The sequence below is a fragment of the Mixophyes fleayi genome, chromosome 11 (assembly GCF_038048845.1).
Source record: "Mixophyes fleayi isolate aMixFle1 chromosome 11, aMixFle1.hap1, whole genome shotgun sequence".
In the NCBI taxonomy this organism is placed as follows: Eukaryota; Metazoa; Chordata; class Amphibia; order Anura; family Limnodynastidae; genus Mixophyes; species Mixophyes fleayi.
The window spans coordinates 92,101,198-92,117,988 of NC_134412.1; the positions used below are offsets into that span (position 1 = coordinate 92,101,198).

A 16,791-nucleotide genomic window follows, 5' to 3' on the forward strand; every position below is an offset into this window, starting at 1 on the left:
CCTAAGACAGGTGCCCAGACAGATACCGCAGACAGGGAGCATGGTGTCTATGTGGAAGACCTCCAAGACTGCTCTTCAACAAAACAAGGTTTACACTAGGCATTAGCGTGACGGAGTCTTATACAAGTTCACTATTGTCACCAAAAGTACCCAAAGATCACGACATGCAGAGAAGAGTTTTGCAAATCTTTTACAGTCCAATGATAACACAAAATAAGAGACTGTTGAAGTAGAACAAGGACTGCTCCAGGTGAGCGGGACCACAGGTGACACTATGAATCTGGCTACAAGGGCAAATGCCCTTTTGTGACATCAATGGCCTCAATTAAAGTTAGGGGTAAATTCAGCTAGCAGGGACAAAATTAAACTGTACGGACAGAGAGTTAGAGTTGCTCAACCCCAAATTGCAGCGTTTAAATAAAGCCGCCCAGTATTTGTGTGTTATATGCAAAAGCAGACGCTACTTTCCCTGTAGACATTTCCTCTTGCATCATGGTTTGTCCAGGAGCAAACTTACACTCTTTGGCGGGATTTGATCCTAACTCATGGGCCTGATTCATTAAAGGACGCATACTGAGCTCAATGCACGTCTCTTTTAAAACGCGTGTAAATCGGTTGATACCTACACCTGGATTCACCAAGGAATGGATCTGTAGATACGTGCGCTGATAAATACGGGTCTAGGTCTACACCCAATACTTAGGTGGAATGTAAAGGCACAAAAGAATGCACAGAAAACAAAAAAAACAACTATTCAATTAATGTCACCTGTTAATAATATAGGCATTAATGATAAAAAAAACATTAAAAAATAAAAAAGTGGACTTTTATGTCACTGCCCCAGACAAGACGCTGCTTAAGCAATCATTCCCATTGAACTGGTGCCTCCAAAAAATTAAATACCTTAGGGTATATATTACTAAACACTACCACCAGCTTTTCCAAGCTAATTTCCCTCGCATTCTTGCCCAAATAAAATTAGACATCACCACATGGTCACATCTTTATATCTCCTGGATCGGCCGTAATAACTCTGTTAAGATGACCACCCTCTCCAGGCTTCTTTACCTCTCCCAGACCCTGCCCATCTGTGCACCTGTGCCCCCAAAATGCCATTTATGTGCCTCAATGAATCAGGGTCCATGTGTCTGTTTTTGGACTTTTGTGCACTTTAGAATGAGTACGAGGATGAAGATGGCAGAGACTGAAGGGGTAGAGCATTGTGCTCCTTCTTATGGCTGTGGGGAAGGCTCAAAAATGCACCTTGTGTTACACAAATAAGTAAAAATTAAATTCCATGCTGCAGGACAAGATATTTAAATGAGCTTCAAGTGTAGAGATTGCAGGTAATTGGGAGCTTTCTGGTTTAGTGAGGAACCTAAGAACTCCCTCCAGCACCATAGCTCCCAACTGTCCCCATTTCAGTAGGACAATCCCAATTTTAGGGCTCTGTCCCGCTATCCCGCCCAAGGGACAAGTTTGTCCAGCAGGTAGGAATGTTGGGGAAAGGGAGGCATCTAAATCGGCAGACTAGCGCTTTACAGGGCTGGCAGCTCTCTGGAGAAGATGCCACACCCCCTTTGTGATGTGGCCACGCCCCCTGTCCCGTTCTCGATGACTGACATGTTGGGAGGTATGCACTAGAGCAGTGGATCCCAAACTTTTTCCGTTTAAGGCACCATTAGGGTCTCCATAATTCTTTCAAGGCATCCCTAAGTCAAAATTATTACCAAGTAGTCCCCGGCTTTGCTTACCACTGGTCCTGACCGAGGCACCCCAGGGAGCCCAGGTGCACAGTTTGGGAACCACTGCACTAGAGAAATATATTTTTCCCACGTCCTTAAAGGTGCCAAGAGATCGGGCGTTTGTCTATGCTCTCACTGGTCTGCCTTCTGCACAATTCAGGTGCACAGGAAATCACATCTACAGGCACAAATCTATCAATGCTATAATTTTTTTTTTATAAAACCACATTACATAGTACAAATGTGACACATGAAATAAAACAGCCAACGTCCTGGATCCTGACTTATTTGGAGAAAAAAGCCGTATTGAATTTAGGGGGTGGTCAATAAGTGACAGCAGGTAGACATCAGAAATGACGTTTTCTATGTTGGTCACCATGGCCATCGCTATTTGGAAATCCTGCAAACTGCTTGTGTGTGTACAGTAGGCAGGTAAGTGACAGCTATTCAGCTTACAGATGCCCCACACACATACTTCCTTGCTAGATTGGGTAAAGGATTTAAACCCAATACTATATGATACATTGCTTCCCTAACTGCTCAAAGTTCCAGAGATATCACTAATAAACCTCTCATTAAACAATAAACCAATGTGAAGAATTCAGGCATAGTTCATTTTCCCTTCTACATCTGATAGAGAAAACTTTTGAAGTTATCTATAACGTTCCTGTAAAGTTTTCGACTTAGAAGATGCTCTGTTGGAGTGTAATTACGTTTGATAAAAGAGTTGGTTTGCAGGCACCCTGGTTGTAGAACCAGACCTGAAGATCTTCCAGATAAAGTACTGCTCAGGAATCTTTAATCTTTTGTCCCAAATGTCCCTAATTATTCTTACAATGCTCATTTTCAATGTCCAGAGCCACAGTAGTAACACTAGCCACATACTCCACAATATCGCAGCCGAACTCAGGAAATTGGCCCAAGACCCCTGCACGTGTGTCTGACAAGTAATGATTCCAAATGAAAGTGATAAAATCATTATCTGCCATGTAGTTTGGAAGATTGCCGCTATGATCTTGTGTTTGCATGGCCACGAGACATAGAGGGAACGGACACCCAGATCTCATGGGATTTAATCTTCTACACGTGTGACCAGAATTGCACACGGAGCAGGATTGTCCTTTGTGTGGTCAGCTGTACATGTTGGATATAAGATTTATACTTTTTGTTTACTTGTAAGGAACCAAATAATTCACATCGAGATTAAAAACCACACTGAAAAAATGATAGAAAATTGTCTGCAATTGTTGTTATCTAGGTGTTGATGTGTCAGACATTAGGCTGACCCACAAACTGAGATATCGCTGTCTGTACGTGCAGTCAGTGATGCCCGATTATAATCCATTCTCAATTATCGTCCATAATGGAAAATGCGTTCAGGCGCTGACCTTTACGGTGGTTCTGTGAGGCGTGTTATTAAAAGTCTCCTACTTGCAGTTCCTGAAGTGTGCCGACCACTAGGCCCTAACGCTGAACAGCAACATGACCACAAAGGGCCAAATCAGAAAGTGATCTTGCAAAATAGGCTCAGTCCACGACGCATACCGTCTCGTCACATAAACCCACACCTGGCCTAGTAAGAATTGGCACCCGCAACAAAAATATACCAATTAATGACCTTAACGAAAACCCCTCATAGATTTATAATTGATCACATTAGCCGCAAACTGACATTACCCACGATACATTTATACATTTGTAGAGAGCAGCAGCTTGACGGGAGCCATCGTCGTGCTGTTACCTTTCTGTGGGTGGAATTTCTTTGAATGCCTTGTGGCTGAGCTCTGTGGTTATCTGGCGAAGTTAACAGTAAACATCTCGTCATATTGAAGTAACCTCTGTTGTTTTTTTCATCTGTACCCTTAAAAATGAGGTCACTGAATAAAAACAGGAGAATAAAACAAGGCACTCGGCAGAACACAAACGATGTAGATGTAAGTATAGGATTTGGGCTGTGGACCTCTGTGACGATAACTTGGCTGAGCGCACAGAGACAACCAGATAGACACACTGTTTATCATTCTGATTAAACGATTTAATTGATGGACATTTAGATCCATTTACTTGTAGCTTAATTTTAATATAATAATTGTGCACAGTGCTGTACACACAGAAGTTGTCAGACAGTTTCTCTGTACAATAAAACTTACATCCAGTTTTTTGTCACCTGTGGTATGGGAAACAAGGGTCCTGATTCATTAAGGATCTTAAATGAAGAGGTATCTTATTTCAATCTCCTGGACAAAACCATGTTACAATGCAAGGGGTGCAAACTACATGAAAAAACAGATAGTATTTAACTTATGTGCAAAACAGAAAACTAGTTTGCACCCCTTGCATTGTAACATGGTTTTGTCCAGGAGACTGAAATAAGATACCTCTTCATTTAAGATCCTTAATGAATCAGGACCCTGGTGACTATTTCGAGTGGATGCTGGGAAAAGAACCAGGATCTCTAGACCATCACTTATTAAGGATGATTTACTTCTGTGCAGAACCTGCAGCGCAAATGCTCTTTAGCGACTAATTTTGGGCAAAAGCTGAACACACCTGCTCAATCTAACTTCAGATGCAATGTCTCTAACGGTTTCACCAACGATTGAAAGTCCGGATGAGCAGCCGATTCATGTGTACACACCTACACGATTTACCTTCAGATCTGTGATCTTCATCTCTCGTAACCATCTGCTGAAAAGATCATGACTTTGTACCAATATCTGCAGGTCGCGACTGCGTACACACTTCCACATTCGTCCGACATTGTTCAATCGTTGATCGTGATTTTTAGGAAGTTTAGGAAACCAAATCAAAGGGTACAATGTGTGTTTTAGTACGATAAAACTTGAGAGTGGGAGCGTGCACACTTTTGCAAAATGTCACCAAATGGTTGTTTGTTGTGTGATTTGTACGATAATTGCATAAGTGTGTAGCCAGCTGCTGTCATGGATTTGCAAGTCACTAAGGCAGTGTCTGCTGGGAGTAGTCGCTTGCCAACTATCCGGATTTAGGCAGGTCTGTCCCCAATTTGGGGGGTCTTTTCTGCCACCAGCACTGCCAGGAGGTATCTCCCATTCACAGCAGTGAGGGGTTTTCGTTCACATCTATCACTTGTTCACACGAGATGTGTTTTTTGAGGGAGGGGGGGGGGGGTCCAATACTACAGAAGCATTCCTTAGGGGAAGGGGCCACACCAACATCATGATTCAGGAAGACCTCCATCTGCAGGTGGCCAGACCCCTTCTCGTAGTGTCCGGATTCCACATATTGTAGAGTTGAAAGGTATGGTATTTGGGCAGATCAGCTACGCTCCTTGCTAAGTGCAGATTAGGCACAGCTGTACGTCCACATGAAAGAACAAGATTTTGTGATGAGATTCTAGGGAGACAGAACTGATGTCCCCCACTCACGATTTAAGATGTACATGAAGTTAAACCATACAGGATATTAGTAGCCCATATAAAAGTGTAAGATTTGATATTCAGTAAAATGACAGAGCTGATCAAGGGTTTCAATACTTCTGCAAGCCACTGAATGGTCATGATCTATTTACCACTAGGGGCGCTGTTGTTGAAGTACATTGATAAATCCCAAAATTAGGCCCTGTGGGAATATTACAATCTTTATTTATTTTTTTAAAGAAAGGCAAGCGGACAGAAAAATTGGCAAGAGTAAGTGATGGCCATGTGTTTTATTAAATATTTGTAAATTAAATCATGATTATTTATTAACAAGTTGTGTGTTTCAGATGGTTGTAGGCTGCTTTCTGCCATGATGGTTTCATGACAAAAAGAATGGTTGAATGCTTGCAACAAGAACTTCAAAGGGAAAAGGAAACCAGGAAGAAAAATACCATAAAAGATTAAAGTACGAGATAACTGCGGGGAGTTTTTCTGTGTTTTTCTGCTTTATGTACATAACTGAGACAAGTGTGAATAAACCTTACACCCTATGCCGGAGAGATTCCTCTGCATTTATTGAAGGAAGTTTTTCTATCAGTAGAAGAGTGTCCTGTTACACAATAACACTGTTCATTACTTAAATGGAAGAAGCAATAATGCATATTTCAGCTTCCAAGTTGCTGTACAAAAACGCACAAATACACAAATAATCTCTTATATACTTAGAACATACCACAGAATGTTTAGACATTCTCGGAATAACCCGCAAATACCGGCATTTATTTCCAGCGCTAGACCTTCTGCATGGGCAGGGCTCCCTCTGCTGTATGGACGTGGTATTGGAGTCTTCAACAGAATAAAATAACACAAAATTAATGTAACCATTTGTCATCATGTGTGGAAGAAGCGCTTTCTCCGCTGCCCTTGCGAGTTCTTGGTTGTAGGTAGAGATGTTCACTGACCCCTGTTGTTCTGGTTTTGGATCTGGATTAACTTTATGTTTTGGCAAAACCGCCCTTGTGTGTTTTGGTTTTGGTTTTTTTTTCTCTCTAAAATCACATATTTTTGCTTTTTTTTCCCCCCTACATTATTATTAACCTCAATAACTCTAATTTCAAGTCATTTGCCGTCAGTTTTGACCACCTCACAGGTCACAATATTATTTTCATACACTTTCGGACAAAGACTGCAGCGACCTGGCTGGATGGTAAGCGACAGAGCAATGACACAAACACACGGCAGTTCCTAGCACATCTAGGACATATTGCCACACAGCAGTGGCAGAAAAGAAAAGTGGTGCAATTAGCAATGGAGCTCTCCTCTTTGTATGTTACCTATATAACACAGTACAATGTGACTACAGATTTGTACCAAGCCTGCCAGACCTAGTATTTCTATTTCAGCAATGACAATTAGCAATGGAGCTCTCCTCTCTGTGTGTTACCTATATAACACAGTACAATGTGACTACAGATTTACACCAAGCCTGCCAGACCTAGTATTTCTATTTCAGCAATGACAATTAGCAATGGAGCTCTCCTGAATGTCACTGTAGACTTTGAAGAACACTGCTACCCCTCCTCTTCCTTTTCTACCCATGACGCTGCCCAACTGCACTAGAGACTGCCAAGAACTGTGCTACCCTTTCTGTGTCCCTCTGTGAAATGGCGCTGGATCGCCATGGAGGGCGGTACTTGTAGAATCCAAAGCTTGCGAGATCAGACGACGTAACAATGACGGTTTGCCTTGTTTTCAAATCCTAGGGCGTGCGAAAGTACCGAGCCGGCTCTGTATTCGGATCTGCTAAGTTGGGGTGTTCGGTTCTCGGGGGACCGAGTCTGAACATCTCTAGTTGTAGGTATATGTAACCAGTGGCTCCCCCCATATGGGTTTTACAGCAATGTCTGCAAAGTGTGCACAGTAAGTTGGACCCTACACCATCTCTATATTACAAAACAAACTCTTTATTTACACTTCTCCTCCAGCTCTGTACTCGGGTTGCAAATAATAAAGTAACTATATATACACATATATTCTGTCTCCTCCTGGCCAGTTCTTAAACAGGTAACATGAATACTTGTGTATAGGACAGTCACATTAAACATGGGGCCTCAGTGAACCCCTATGTCTCTCAGCAGTGTTTCACGCACTCCTCCTCTACGTGCTGCCTTTCTGCTCCCAACGAGAGGGGATCACGCACTCAGATGCTGTGTCTCTCAGACATACCGTTATATTCACAGGTTAATGTGATATATTCCCCTGACTGCCAGATTCCAAAAAGAATTCTGCCTCAAATCTGTCCCTTTCACTCATATTCTCCCTGTCATAATGTACTTTGACCTGTGTAGCAGGCCACAGACCCCCTCCCCAGATAGCCTGGGAAAATCCTGGGACCCCTCAGTCACCGGGAGGTGTGTAAAAAAAAAAAAAAAAAAATGCCAGGAAAGGTGAGGATTACAATAACACAATGGATATTTTTACTTCTAGCTCATTTTTTGCTCACTATGAGCCGCCGTTGTGTCGCTGGGTTATAATACTTACATACAGAAAGCGATTACAAATGTATAACCATAACACCACTCGTAATACATATACAAGTAAATTGGGTAAGGAAAAATGAACCCTCTGCTGTAGCACAAACTGCTGTCTGCTAATAGGTAAATGACTAACTCAAATCACATGAGTTGGCATTTGAAACAAACTTTCAAAGAAATATGGTAGCGTCCCACGGGCAACTTCTGAAATATTGACGGTTTAAAAGAAGCTTTTCTGACGAGTTCATCCTTTTCTTTCAAACTGCAGCAGGATGAACATGACAGGGAGAATAGAGCAACCTCTCTCTGTTCTAATGTGGTTTCTACAAGAAGGGGTGCCAAAATAAAAATAAAAATGGGGGAGCCCTTTTTCTGTGCTGTACTTTATGCATCCAGCTACATTCTGGCCATTAATAGGGTATACGAGCAGTCATACAGCTTCAGCAGAGAAAATAATCCTAGCTATGATTACGCTGCAAGAGGAATCAGCTGCTGGTATATTGTGTCAAATTAGAGAATTGCAGTTTTATTTTATTTTTCTCATACCCGGCAGGTGATGCTATTCACTATTATTACAGCATGCTAAAGTAGAGGATCATGGGTACAAAGCACTAAATACAATCAAACATTAGACATTTAACTTTATCCATCAACGGCGGACACGTTACTAAGCTCAGCATGTAAGAGAGCTATTGTCACACAAGCTGTTTAATTGTCTTTAGTACCATAGTCAGGAGACACATGAACCTCGTGACCGGTCGCAGCCTTATGGTTTAGATACGGGAGCCTCCGGCCAGGCTGGGAGTGTACACACCAATAGCCCGGAGTCGTGGAAACTCTGCTCGTGTGGAACTACCCTCACACACAGGTTATATATGGAAACGTTTCACCCAAGTGCATTCTCTCCAGGATGTACCATGCCTGCCTAACAAGACTAAGAGACACTAATAACTTCTTACCTGCGACACCTCTGACATCACGCCCCGGAATCAAAACCAGCAGAGGGAAGAACGGGGAAAGGACATTGTACCTTAATGTGTCTTTAGGAACGTTCTTCTTTGTAAGTCATGTTCTATAAAGTTATAAAGCCATCGTTACACCTCTCCTTACCCAGAGGTGTAGAAAGCAGGCGTGATTCTGACGGAGGGATATATTTATCAAAATGCAATAGTACAATTTATTTTTTTAATAGAAAAATTTCTTGGGTGCTTAGCTTCTCAGCTCCACTTGGTAGACATTTTATTTTAATAATTATACATATAATCTTTAAAAAATAGAATTTATTCAAAAGAATAAAGCATTTTTCAATAATTTTCTTCTGTTATCTCCGTCTCGAAGCAGCTCCCCCCCACTCCCGAGATGAAGCAATATTCCTGACAATGCAACCTATCATTACACTAAGGGGTATATTTATTAAACTGTGAGTTTGAAAAAGTGGAGATGTTGCCTATAGCAACCAGATTCTAGGTGTCATTTATTTAGTACAAAATGACAGGTAGAATCTGATTGGTTGCTATAGGCAACATCTCCACTTTTTCAAACCCGCAGTTTAGTAAGTAAACCCCTAAGAAGTAGTGATATTCCCAACACCGAGACATGCATGTAACACATACATATAATAAATATATATATAAAAGTTTTTTTATTGGCCCAGTGTGTAGGAAACAAGTGCAGTAAGGTTGAATTACACTGTATATAACCTATTTATGGTTAATTTCCCATTTATATAACAGAAATACCTTGTGCTCTGGAGTAATGTTGTCGCCTAATCTATTTGTGACCACTGCAATAATGTCACAGCCATAAGGTCCAATGAAACCTGTTCCAGGTGACTATTTTCTTGACGTGCGAGTAGTCTGGCTTTAAAGAACACATAGAAAACATTTTATTAGTACCTGATCCATAATGATTTCTCTAAAACCACCTTACATGCTTCAATATTTTTTTTTCATTACTATCTAAATAAATACTAAAACTATTACAAAAAAAACCCATGATTCTTAAGTTCAAATAAACAGTTTATTAAAACACTATAGAAATTCTGGACAAACCTTGTATAAAACACATTACAAAAATACTTTTCTTTAACAGTGAAAACAACGTATACGTTTACCATTCACACTTTACATTTCTGTTTGCATACATTAAAAAAAAATGTAAGTTGCGTTAACCATGTAAAGCAATGAAGTGGACTTTTCAAATAAATGCAACAATATGTAAATGGTGTATTGTAAACATACAATTCATTCAAACCTTTATAAAAATAACTGGGCGTGTGAATTCACCCCATCTCAAGCACCCGTAGAAAACAAAGTATTGTATCAACGATTCATGAAGTTTCTTCTCCATCCAGAAAGTCGAGAGGGTATAGGACAATCCTTATACAAATTTGTTCATCCTCTCGTATTATAGGACTAGTGATGAGGCGCATATAACATTTAATCCACCCATTATTGAAATTGACAAAATAGTGCGTATCTAGTGTTGAAGCCCCCTATAGATTGTATAGTACTAAGACTTAATTAACTTTTTATATCTCCTTATGAGAGGGGCAGAGTAGTGTGAACTGTATATGAACTAGTTATATCTCTTCCTATAACAATTGGTCTGTAAGTTATATTGTGTAACATTTGTTTAACCATGTAGAACATTTTTGGAAAAAAAAAAACAACTAAATTTAAGTGGAATCAATATAAAACTGAAATCTGCTGCAGTAAGAATCAAATCAGCATAATGCACAATGGTGCTATGTTAGTACATTCACACAATTGTGCTGTAATGTGTGTGCTGAAAGGGTTAAATAACAGAATATCACATTGATGGCTCATTGCCAGGACCATGGGGGCATCTATGGCAGGAAAAGAGTTAAACATTTGAGATGGACTGGCACACATGAAGTGACGGATGTTTTTCTTGGCAGTGAGGTGGTCTAATATTGATGGCATTATGCAGAATGAAGGATGGATATGGCTAGTTGGCAAGTGTAGGATAGACCATTAACTGGCACAGTAGGTTTGGAGATGGCTAGCTGGCAGGGGAAGGCCCGGTATGATAGAGGTGGGAAGATGGAGATCACAAAGTGAGAATGTCTAGTATTGACCGGCACATGGTTGGAAGATGAAGTTGCTCAGCTCACAGTGAGGTTATGTGAAATGACAAGTGAATTGTGGAGATGACCATTTGGCAGGGATAAATCTGTATGGCACTATATAAGTAGGATGGGATTAGCCAGGCTGAGGGTTAGATTATGGAGACCAGAGGAGAGATGCCACTTGGCAGGAATAGAATTGTTCAGTACCAACACTGCAGAGACCAAATAATGCAAATGGAACTTGGCAGGAATCAGTACTCATGCAATCTGGCATTGGTTGGCACAGAAGACGTACTGAGGATGAGTGTCAGATGATGGAGATGGTGATTTGGCACAGATAATGTTTGCCATGACCGGCACAGAAGGAGTCTGATTTGCCATGCAGTGTATCAGATGACACATGCCAGTTGTAGTGTTGGTTGACTTGTGGGGATGGCACATCGGAGGTCAGATGATGGAGATGACCATTAGGCAATGATAAGGTTGTGCAGGGATAGGGTTGCCCAGTGTAGGTGGCACAGCTGGTGTCAGATGAAGGAGATGCCCATATGACAGACTGAAGAAGTTGGCTGGGTTATGCCAGGCTGAGGGTTAGCAGGGATGGGTGTGCCCAGTGTAGGTGGCACAGCTGGTGTCAGATGGAGATGCCCATATGACAGACTGAAGAAGTTGGCTGGGTTATGCCAGGCTGAGGGTTGGATGATGTCGGTTGGCAGGGATGGGTGTGCCCAGTGTAGGTGGCACAGCTGGGGTCCGATGATGGAGATGCCCATATGACAGACTGAAGGAGTTGGCTGGGTTATGCCAGGCTGAGGGTTGGCAGGGATGGGTGTGCCCAGTGTAGGTGGCACAGCTGGGGTCGAATGATGGAGATGCCCATATGACAGACTGAAGAAGTTGGCTGGGTCATGCCAGGCTGAGGGTTGGCAGGGATGGGTGTGCCCAGTGTAGGTGGCACAGCTGGGGTCAGATGATGGAGATGCCCATATGACAGACACTGAAGGAGTTGGCTGGGTTATGCCAGGGGATGGGTGTGCCCAGTGTAGGGGGCACAGCTGGGGTCAGATGATGGTGTCAGTCAGTGAGCTCATGTTATACATCGGAGGCTGGGGACAGTAATCCATCCTGGACGGCAGCATTGCCCCGTACTGCACCTCCTGCTCCCAGTAGGGTGACGCGGACACCTCGCTCTGGAAGGTCCCGGGGTTGATGGTCGAGTAGACGGGGTTGTGAGCCCGGGGGATGAGGAGAGGGGCCCCGGGCCCCCAGGGGCCACTGAGTAGCGGGTAATGCCCGGGCTGCAGGTGGTATCCAGCCGGCTCCTGGTAACGGAAGGCGGGCAACGGGGCGCTGAGCTCCGCGCTGTCCGGCCGGTGCAGCCGTTTCACCCGCCGCCGCCTCCTGCGGTAGTTGCCCCGCTCGAACATGTCGTGGAAGGAGGGGTCCAGCGCCCACTGGCTGCCCTTGTGCCCGGGCTGGCGGGGCAGCCGGAGGAAGCACTGGTTGAGGCTGAGGTTGTGGCGGATACTGTTCTGCCAGCCCTTCCCCCGCAGCCGGGAGTAGTACGGGAACCGGCGCTCGATGGCCTCGTAGATGCCGCTCAGTGACAGCCGCTGCCCGGGGCTGTCCTCCAGCACCAGCGCGATCAGAGCCACGTAGGAATACGGCGGCCTCTCCGCCGGCGCTGCGGACACCTCCTGCTGCCCGGGCTGCTCCATCGTACAACGGGGAAGGGTCTCCGCCAGGACCGGGCTGCACATGTGTCCTGGGGCCCGCCCACCGCGCTGTCACCGCCCACTACAGCGGTACTGTGATCAGTCTGACACCGCCCACTACAGTGTTACTGTGCTAGTATGACACGCCCACAGCTGTCAATTACACAGAATAGTAAACAAACATAGCCACGCCCACAGCATGAGTCTCCTAGGACCGCCCACACAGGAGTCAGGCAGAGGTCACATGACTGCTGCTGACCGGACACTGACCCCCGCATTGGCAACATTGTAACAGAGACCAACACTCTGATCCTGTCACCTCCCGGTCACCCTGAGCCCGCACTGCAGCCCTGTATCACCCTGAGCTCTGTATCACCCATCACCCTGAGCCCGCACTGCAGCCCTGTATAACCCTGAGCTCTGTACCCTGCTGCAGCCCTGTATCACCCATCACCCTGAGCCTGCACTGCCGCCCAGTATCACCCATCACCCTGAGCCCGCACTGCAGCTGTGTATCACCCTGAGCTCTGTACCCTGCTGCAGACCTGTATCACCCTGAGCCCGCACTGCAGCCCTGTATCTACCATCACCCTGAGCCCGCACTGCAGCCCTGTATCTACCATCACCCTGAGCCTGCACTGCAGCCCTGTATCACCCATCAGCCTGAGCCATGCACCCTGCCGCCCTGTATCACCCATCAGCCTGAGCCATGCACCCTGCCGCCCTGTATCACCCATCAGCCTGAGCCTGCACTGCAGCCCTGTATCACCCATCACCCTGCCGCCCTGTATCACCCATCACCCTGAGCCATGCACCCTGCCGCCCTGTATCACCTATCAGCCTGAGCCCACACTGCAGCCCCGTATCACCCATCAGCCTGAGCCATGCACCCTGCCGCCCTGTATCACCCATCATCCTGAGCCCGCACTGCAGCCCAGTATCACCCATCAGCCTGAGCCCGCACTGCAGCCCAGTATCACCCATCACCCTGAGCCATGCACACTGCCGCCCTGTATCACCCATCACCCTGAGCCATGCACCCTGCCGCCCTGTATCACCCATCAGCCTGAGCCATGCACCCTGCTGCTGCCCTCCAGTATGGTTACATGTGTATATATATATATCTATCTCATCTCACCCACTTCTCTGCTAGGAGCTGACACTGATGTATTAGGCAGAGGATGTCCCAGATGTCTACCTAGAGCACACAGGACATGCAGCAGCACAGCTGGATTACAAGTAGCCATATCCAGCCTATCTGCAATAAAGACTCTACAAGGGCACAATTCTTATTAAAAAAAAACAAAAAAAAACAACTTGCTAAAGTAGATGATAAAGGCAGTGTTACTTAAATAACAGATCTGCTTGTTGATGGTAACGACATTCCCAAAAATAAATAAAAAGTGCAGTCTCCCTGCTTTATGTATTAAGCCAAATATGGAGGAAAGAGAAACACATGACTATGCAGCATATGGCAACACTATCACCCTTCCCAAATATTCCCCATCACCCCTGAGGTGCACAGTTATCGAGCAGAGCGGTTATATGCAATAAATCAAAGAGTGGGCTCTGTGTGCTAGGACATAGGGAACTATATATACAGTATATATATATCTATATATGTGACTTTTATACTATTTGCCCATTTTCAGATGTATCCGTAATCCTTAGAATTATGGGCAAATTGATTTCATTGTGAAAAGCTCTAGGAGCCATGTGCATTGTGGGTCCACACTACCTTGTGTTCGTAAAAACCCTCATCAAATTAATAACATTCAAAAATTTCATCCAAAGAATAGCTGCATTTTCAGTGTGTTTACTTTTTTTTTTTAAGTTAGTAAAACTAACCCTTAATGTGCTGACTGGAAGGACAATAGGTTAGTGCAGAGCCCCCCCACATGGTGCCATTTGATAACCTAGCCACAACATGTACAATACTCAGGGAGGGGCCCTCTGTTGTTGTATTGCATGTTTCTGTCGGTTGCTATGACAGGGAGGAGGGGGCGCCCCAGGAAAACTGCAGCTCTCCTTGGATCCACATTCTTGTGAGTGTTTTGTGCAGACGCCCGTGGGAGTGGGTAACACTTCTCAGAGGGATCAATGATCACCTGAGTGTGCCAATGTCGCTCCTGTCTACTGGAAGACACAGGAAACTGCACAGATTCAGCAGAACACAAGAATGATGTAAAGAAATATTGCAAAAATAATAGAGGATAGAATGTGTGTGTAAAAGAGTAAGACAAACAATGTCTATTATTACAGTACAGGTGATACAGACTCTTGTATTGATAACCATCTATACATCTTCACATTTCAGAATAGTACATTTAGTATTCACTAAGTATTAGTGTGAACACAAAATTGTTTCTTAATTCACAGCTAAAAGAACATTTCTCGTTTGTTGACGACTTTGTTTAGGGGTTAAATGGGCAATATAAATCTAAAAAGGGTCTTTTTGCAATTATTATCCCTGTCCTATTTCTAAGCATTTTCTAGATACACTCTCTAGTAGAGTGTATCCAGCACTTACCTTTCCTGCTAGTTTTACTTCCTTGGTGGGCTGTGCAGTCTTCCGTTTACAGTGGTCTCCCGCTGGCACATCACCAACCCCACATCGGGTTTGAACAAAGTAGCCCAAATAACTTTTGCTGTTATTGTGTTAAAACTGCAGCGCAGGTAGATGTCCGTCAGAAAGCAGCTGCTAAGAGAAGATACTTGGCTGAGTCAGCACATATAGTGCCCATGGTGTGTGAACACATTTGACATAGGTACCACTTTTACTATAGATTTTAAGACAGAATAAGCCACACCCCTGATCATACCGCAATCTACCAATGGCGCACAAGGCCACGCCTCTTTTGACAACCAAGTATCAGGACTGTTAAGAGGTATGCTGCAATAATTCAATCATTTGCGATCTATCTTGAGCAATTCATTTATTTACACTACACAATGTACAAAGCACCAAATGGACACGAAGTTATAGGCTAGTTCACTTTCTTTCTTTTTTTCCAGTCTTTGACCCACTTGCCAAGCAAAGTGGGTAAACATGCCAAGTCTTTAATGCGCTGGTGATTTTTTCCAGTTACCCATTCTGAGTTTCACCTTAAAACGCCCTATATAGCCACAGTCCTGTGATGCGTTCCACTTATAATATTGCCCTAAGACTCGCCAGGTCAGCTCTGTAAAAGATGGCACCTATAACACACACTGATCTGCAGGGCGCCAGTACGGAGGACCTGAATAGGATATAGTGGCCTCGCTACCATTAATGCTCAGAAAAACATAAGCAATCTCCATCATCATTGGGGTATTTTGTCTCCCTTCGGGATCACTTCCTGCAGCTGGGAGAATAAACGATTTGTGCTCTTTCCATTTCACTCTAAATAGTTTATATTAATTCGTCAACTATAGGCAACAATTGCACTATCAGTGCTCAAATACATTTTTTGGTTTGCTCTATTTTTCATTCAGTTTTGAAAAATACAAGTGAATAATGTAGATTTTTGCCACCTGCTTAGCACTTATCGCAGAAACTGGCAGCTAAGTCCAGAGAAGGGTGCAATAACAAACCTACAGTGCAGGGGGAGCCAGCAACGACAAGTCACCCTCCCGAGGGCCCCACCTTTTCTAAGCACGCTCTGGTCCGGGAGTCTATGTGCAGGTGCTGGACCCGTGCACGCTCACAGACAGGCCTGGGAGGCTGAGCTCCAAAATTTCCTATGGGATCCAGAAATGCAGAATTACTCCCCAGGTAGAATAAATACCTTTGCCGCACTATCCACAGCCTGGGCTTTAAATAAACATTTACATAGGTTATGAAAACTTTAAAATAGACTTATTTTAATTTGTAAAAATCATTAGAGCAACAAAATAAATAACCAATAATTTTGATTCTCACATTAAAAAAAACGATTTGTATTTTTAAATTATTTTTATGCCAAAACTTATTGCCAAGCTGCCTCCCGATAGACACGTCCCCAAGTGACACAGACCTCACGAGAGGAGGTGCATGGATGTCAATGCTTAAATTTCACTACAAAATAATAGTTCGTCAGTCAAGAATAAATTATGTACAACAACGTCTGGAGAACATGCATGGTTCAATCACTCACATCTCCAACAGAACTGGGGACTTACAGATTCACCAGACAAAATGAACCCCCTCCCCCGGGTGAAAGATTTTGAGAAACGCTGCTGTATGACCAACTGAAACTCAATTTTAAGATAACAGACCAACGTATTAGAGACCGCCGGAACGGAATACGATTTAAATTAAATTGCCCCTGGAATAAATACCAGCCAGAT

The 16,791-nt window shown here is 43.8% G+C and overlaps 1 protein-coding gene across 1 annotated transcript; it reads right to left on the minus strand.

Annotated features, from left to right (window-relative positions):
• Nucleotides 1-9,682: 9,682 nt before the first annotated feature.
• LOC142107112 (forkhead box protein D3-like) lies at nt 9,683-16,704 on the minus strand. The gene is made up of 2 exons (XM_075190279.1): nt 11,815-16,704; nt 9,683-11,719 (listed from the first exon to the last, which is right to left on the minus strand). The coding sequence occupies exon 1, from the start codon at nt 12,526-12,528 to the stop codon at nt 11,830-11,832; it is 699 nt and encodes a 232-aa protein (XP_075046380.1). The 5' UTR covers nt 12,529-16,704; the 3' UTR covers nt 9,683-11,719; nt 11,815-11,829.
• Nucleotides 16,705-16,791: the final 87 nt, after the last annotated feature.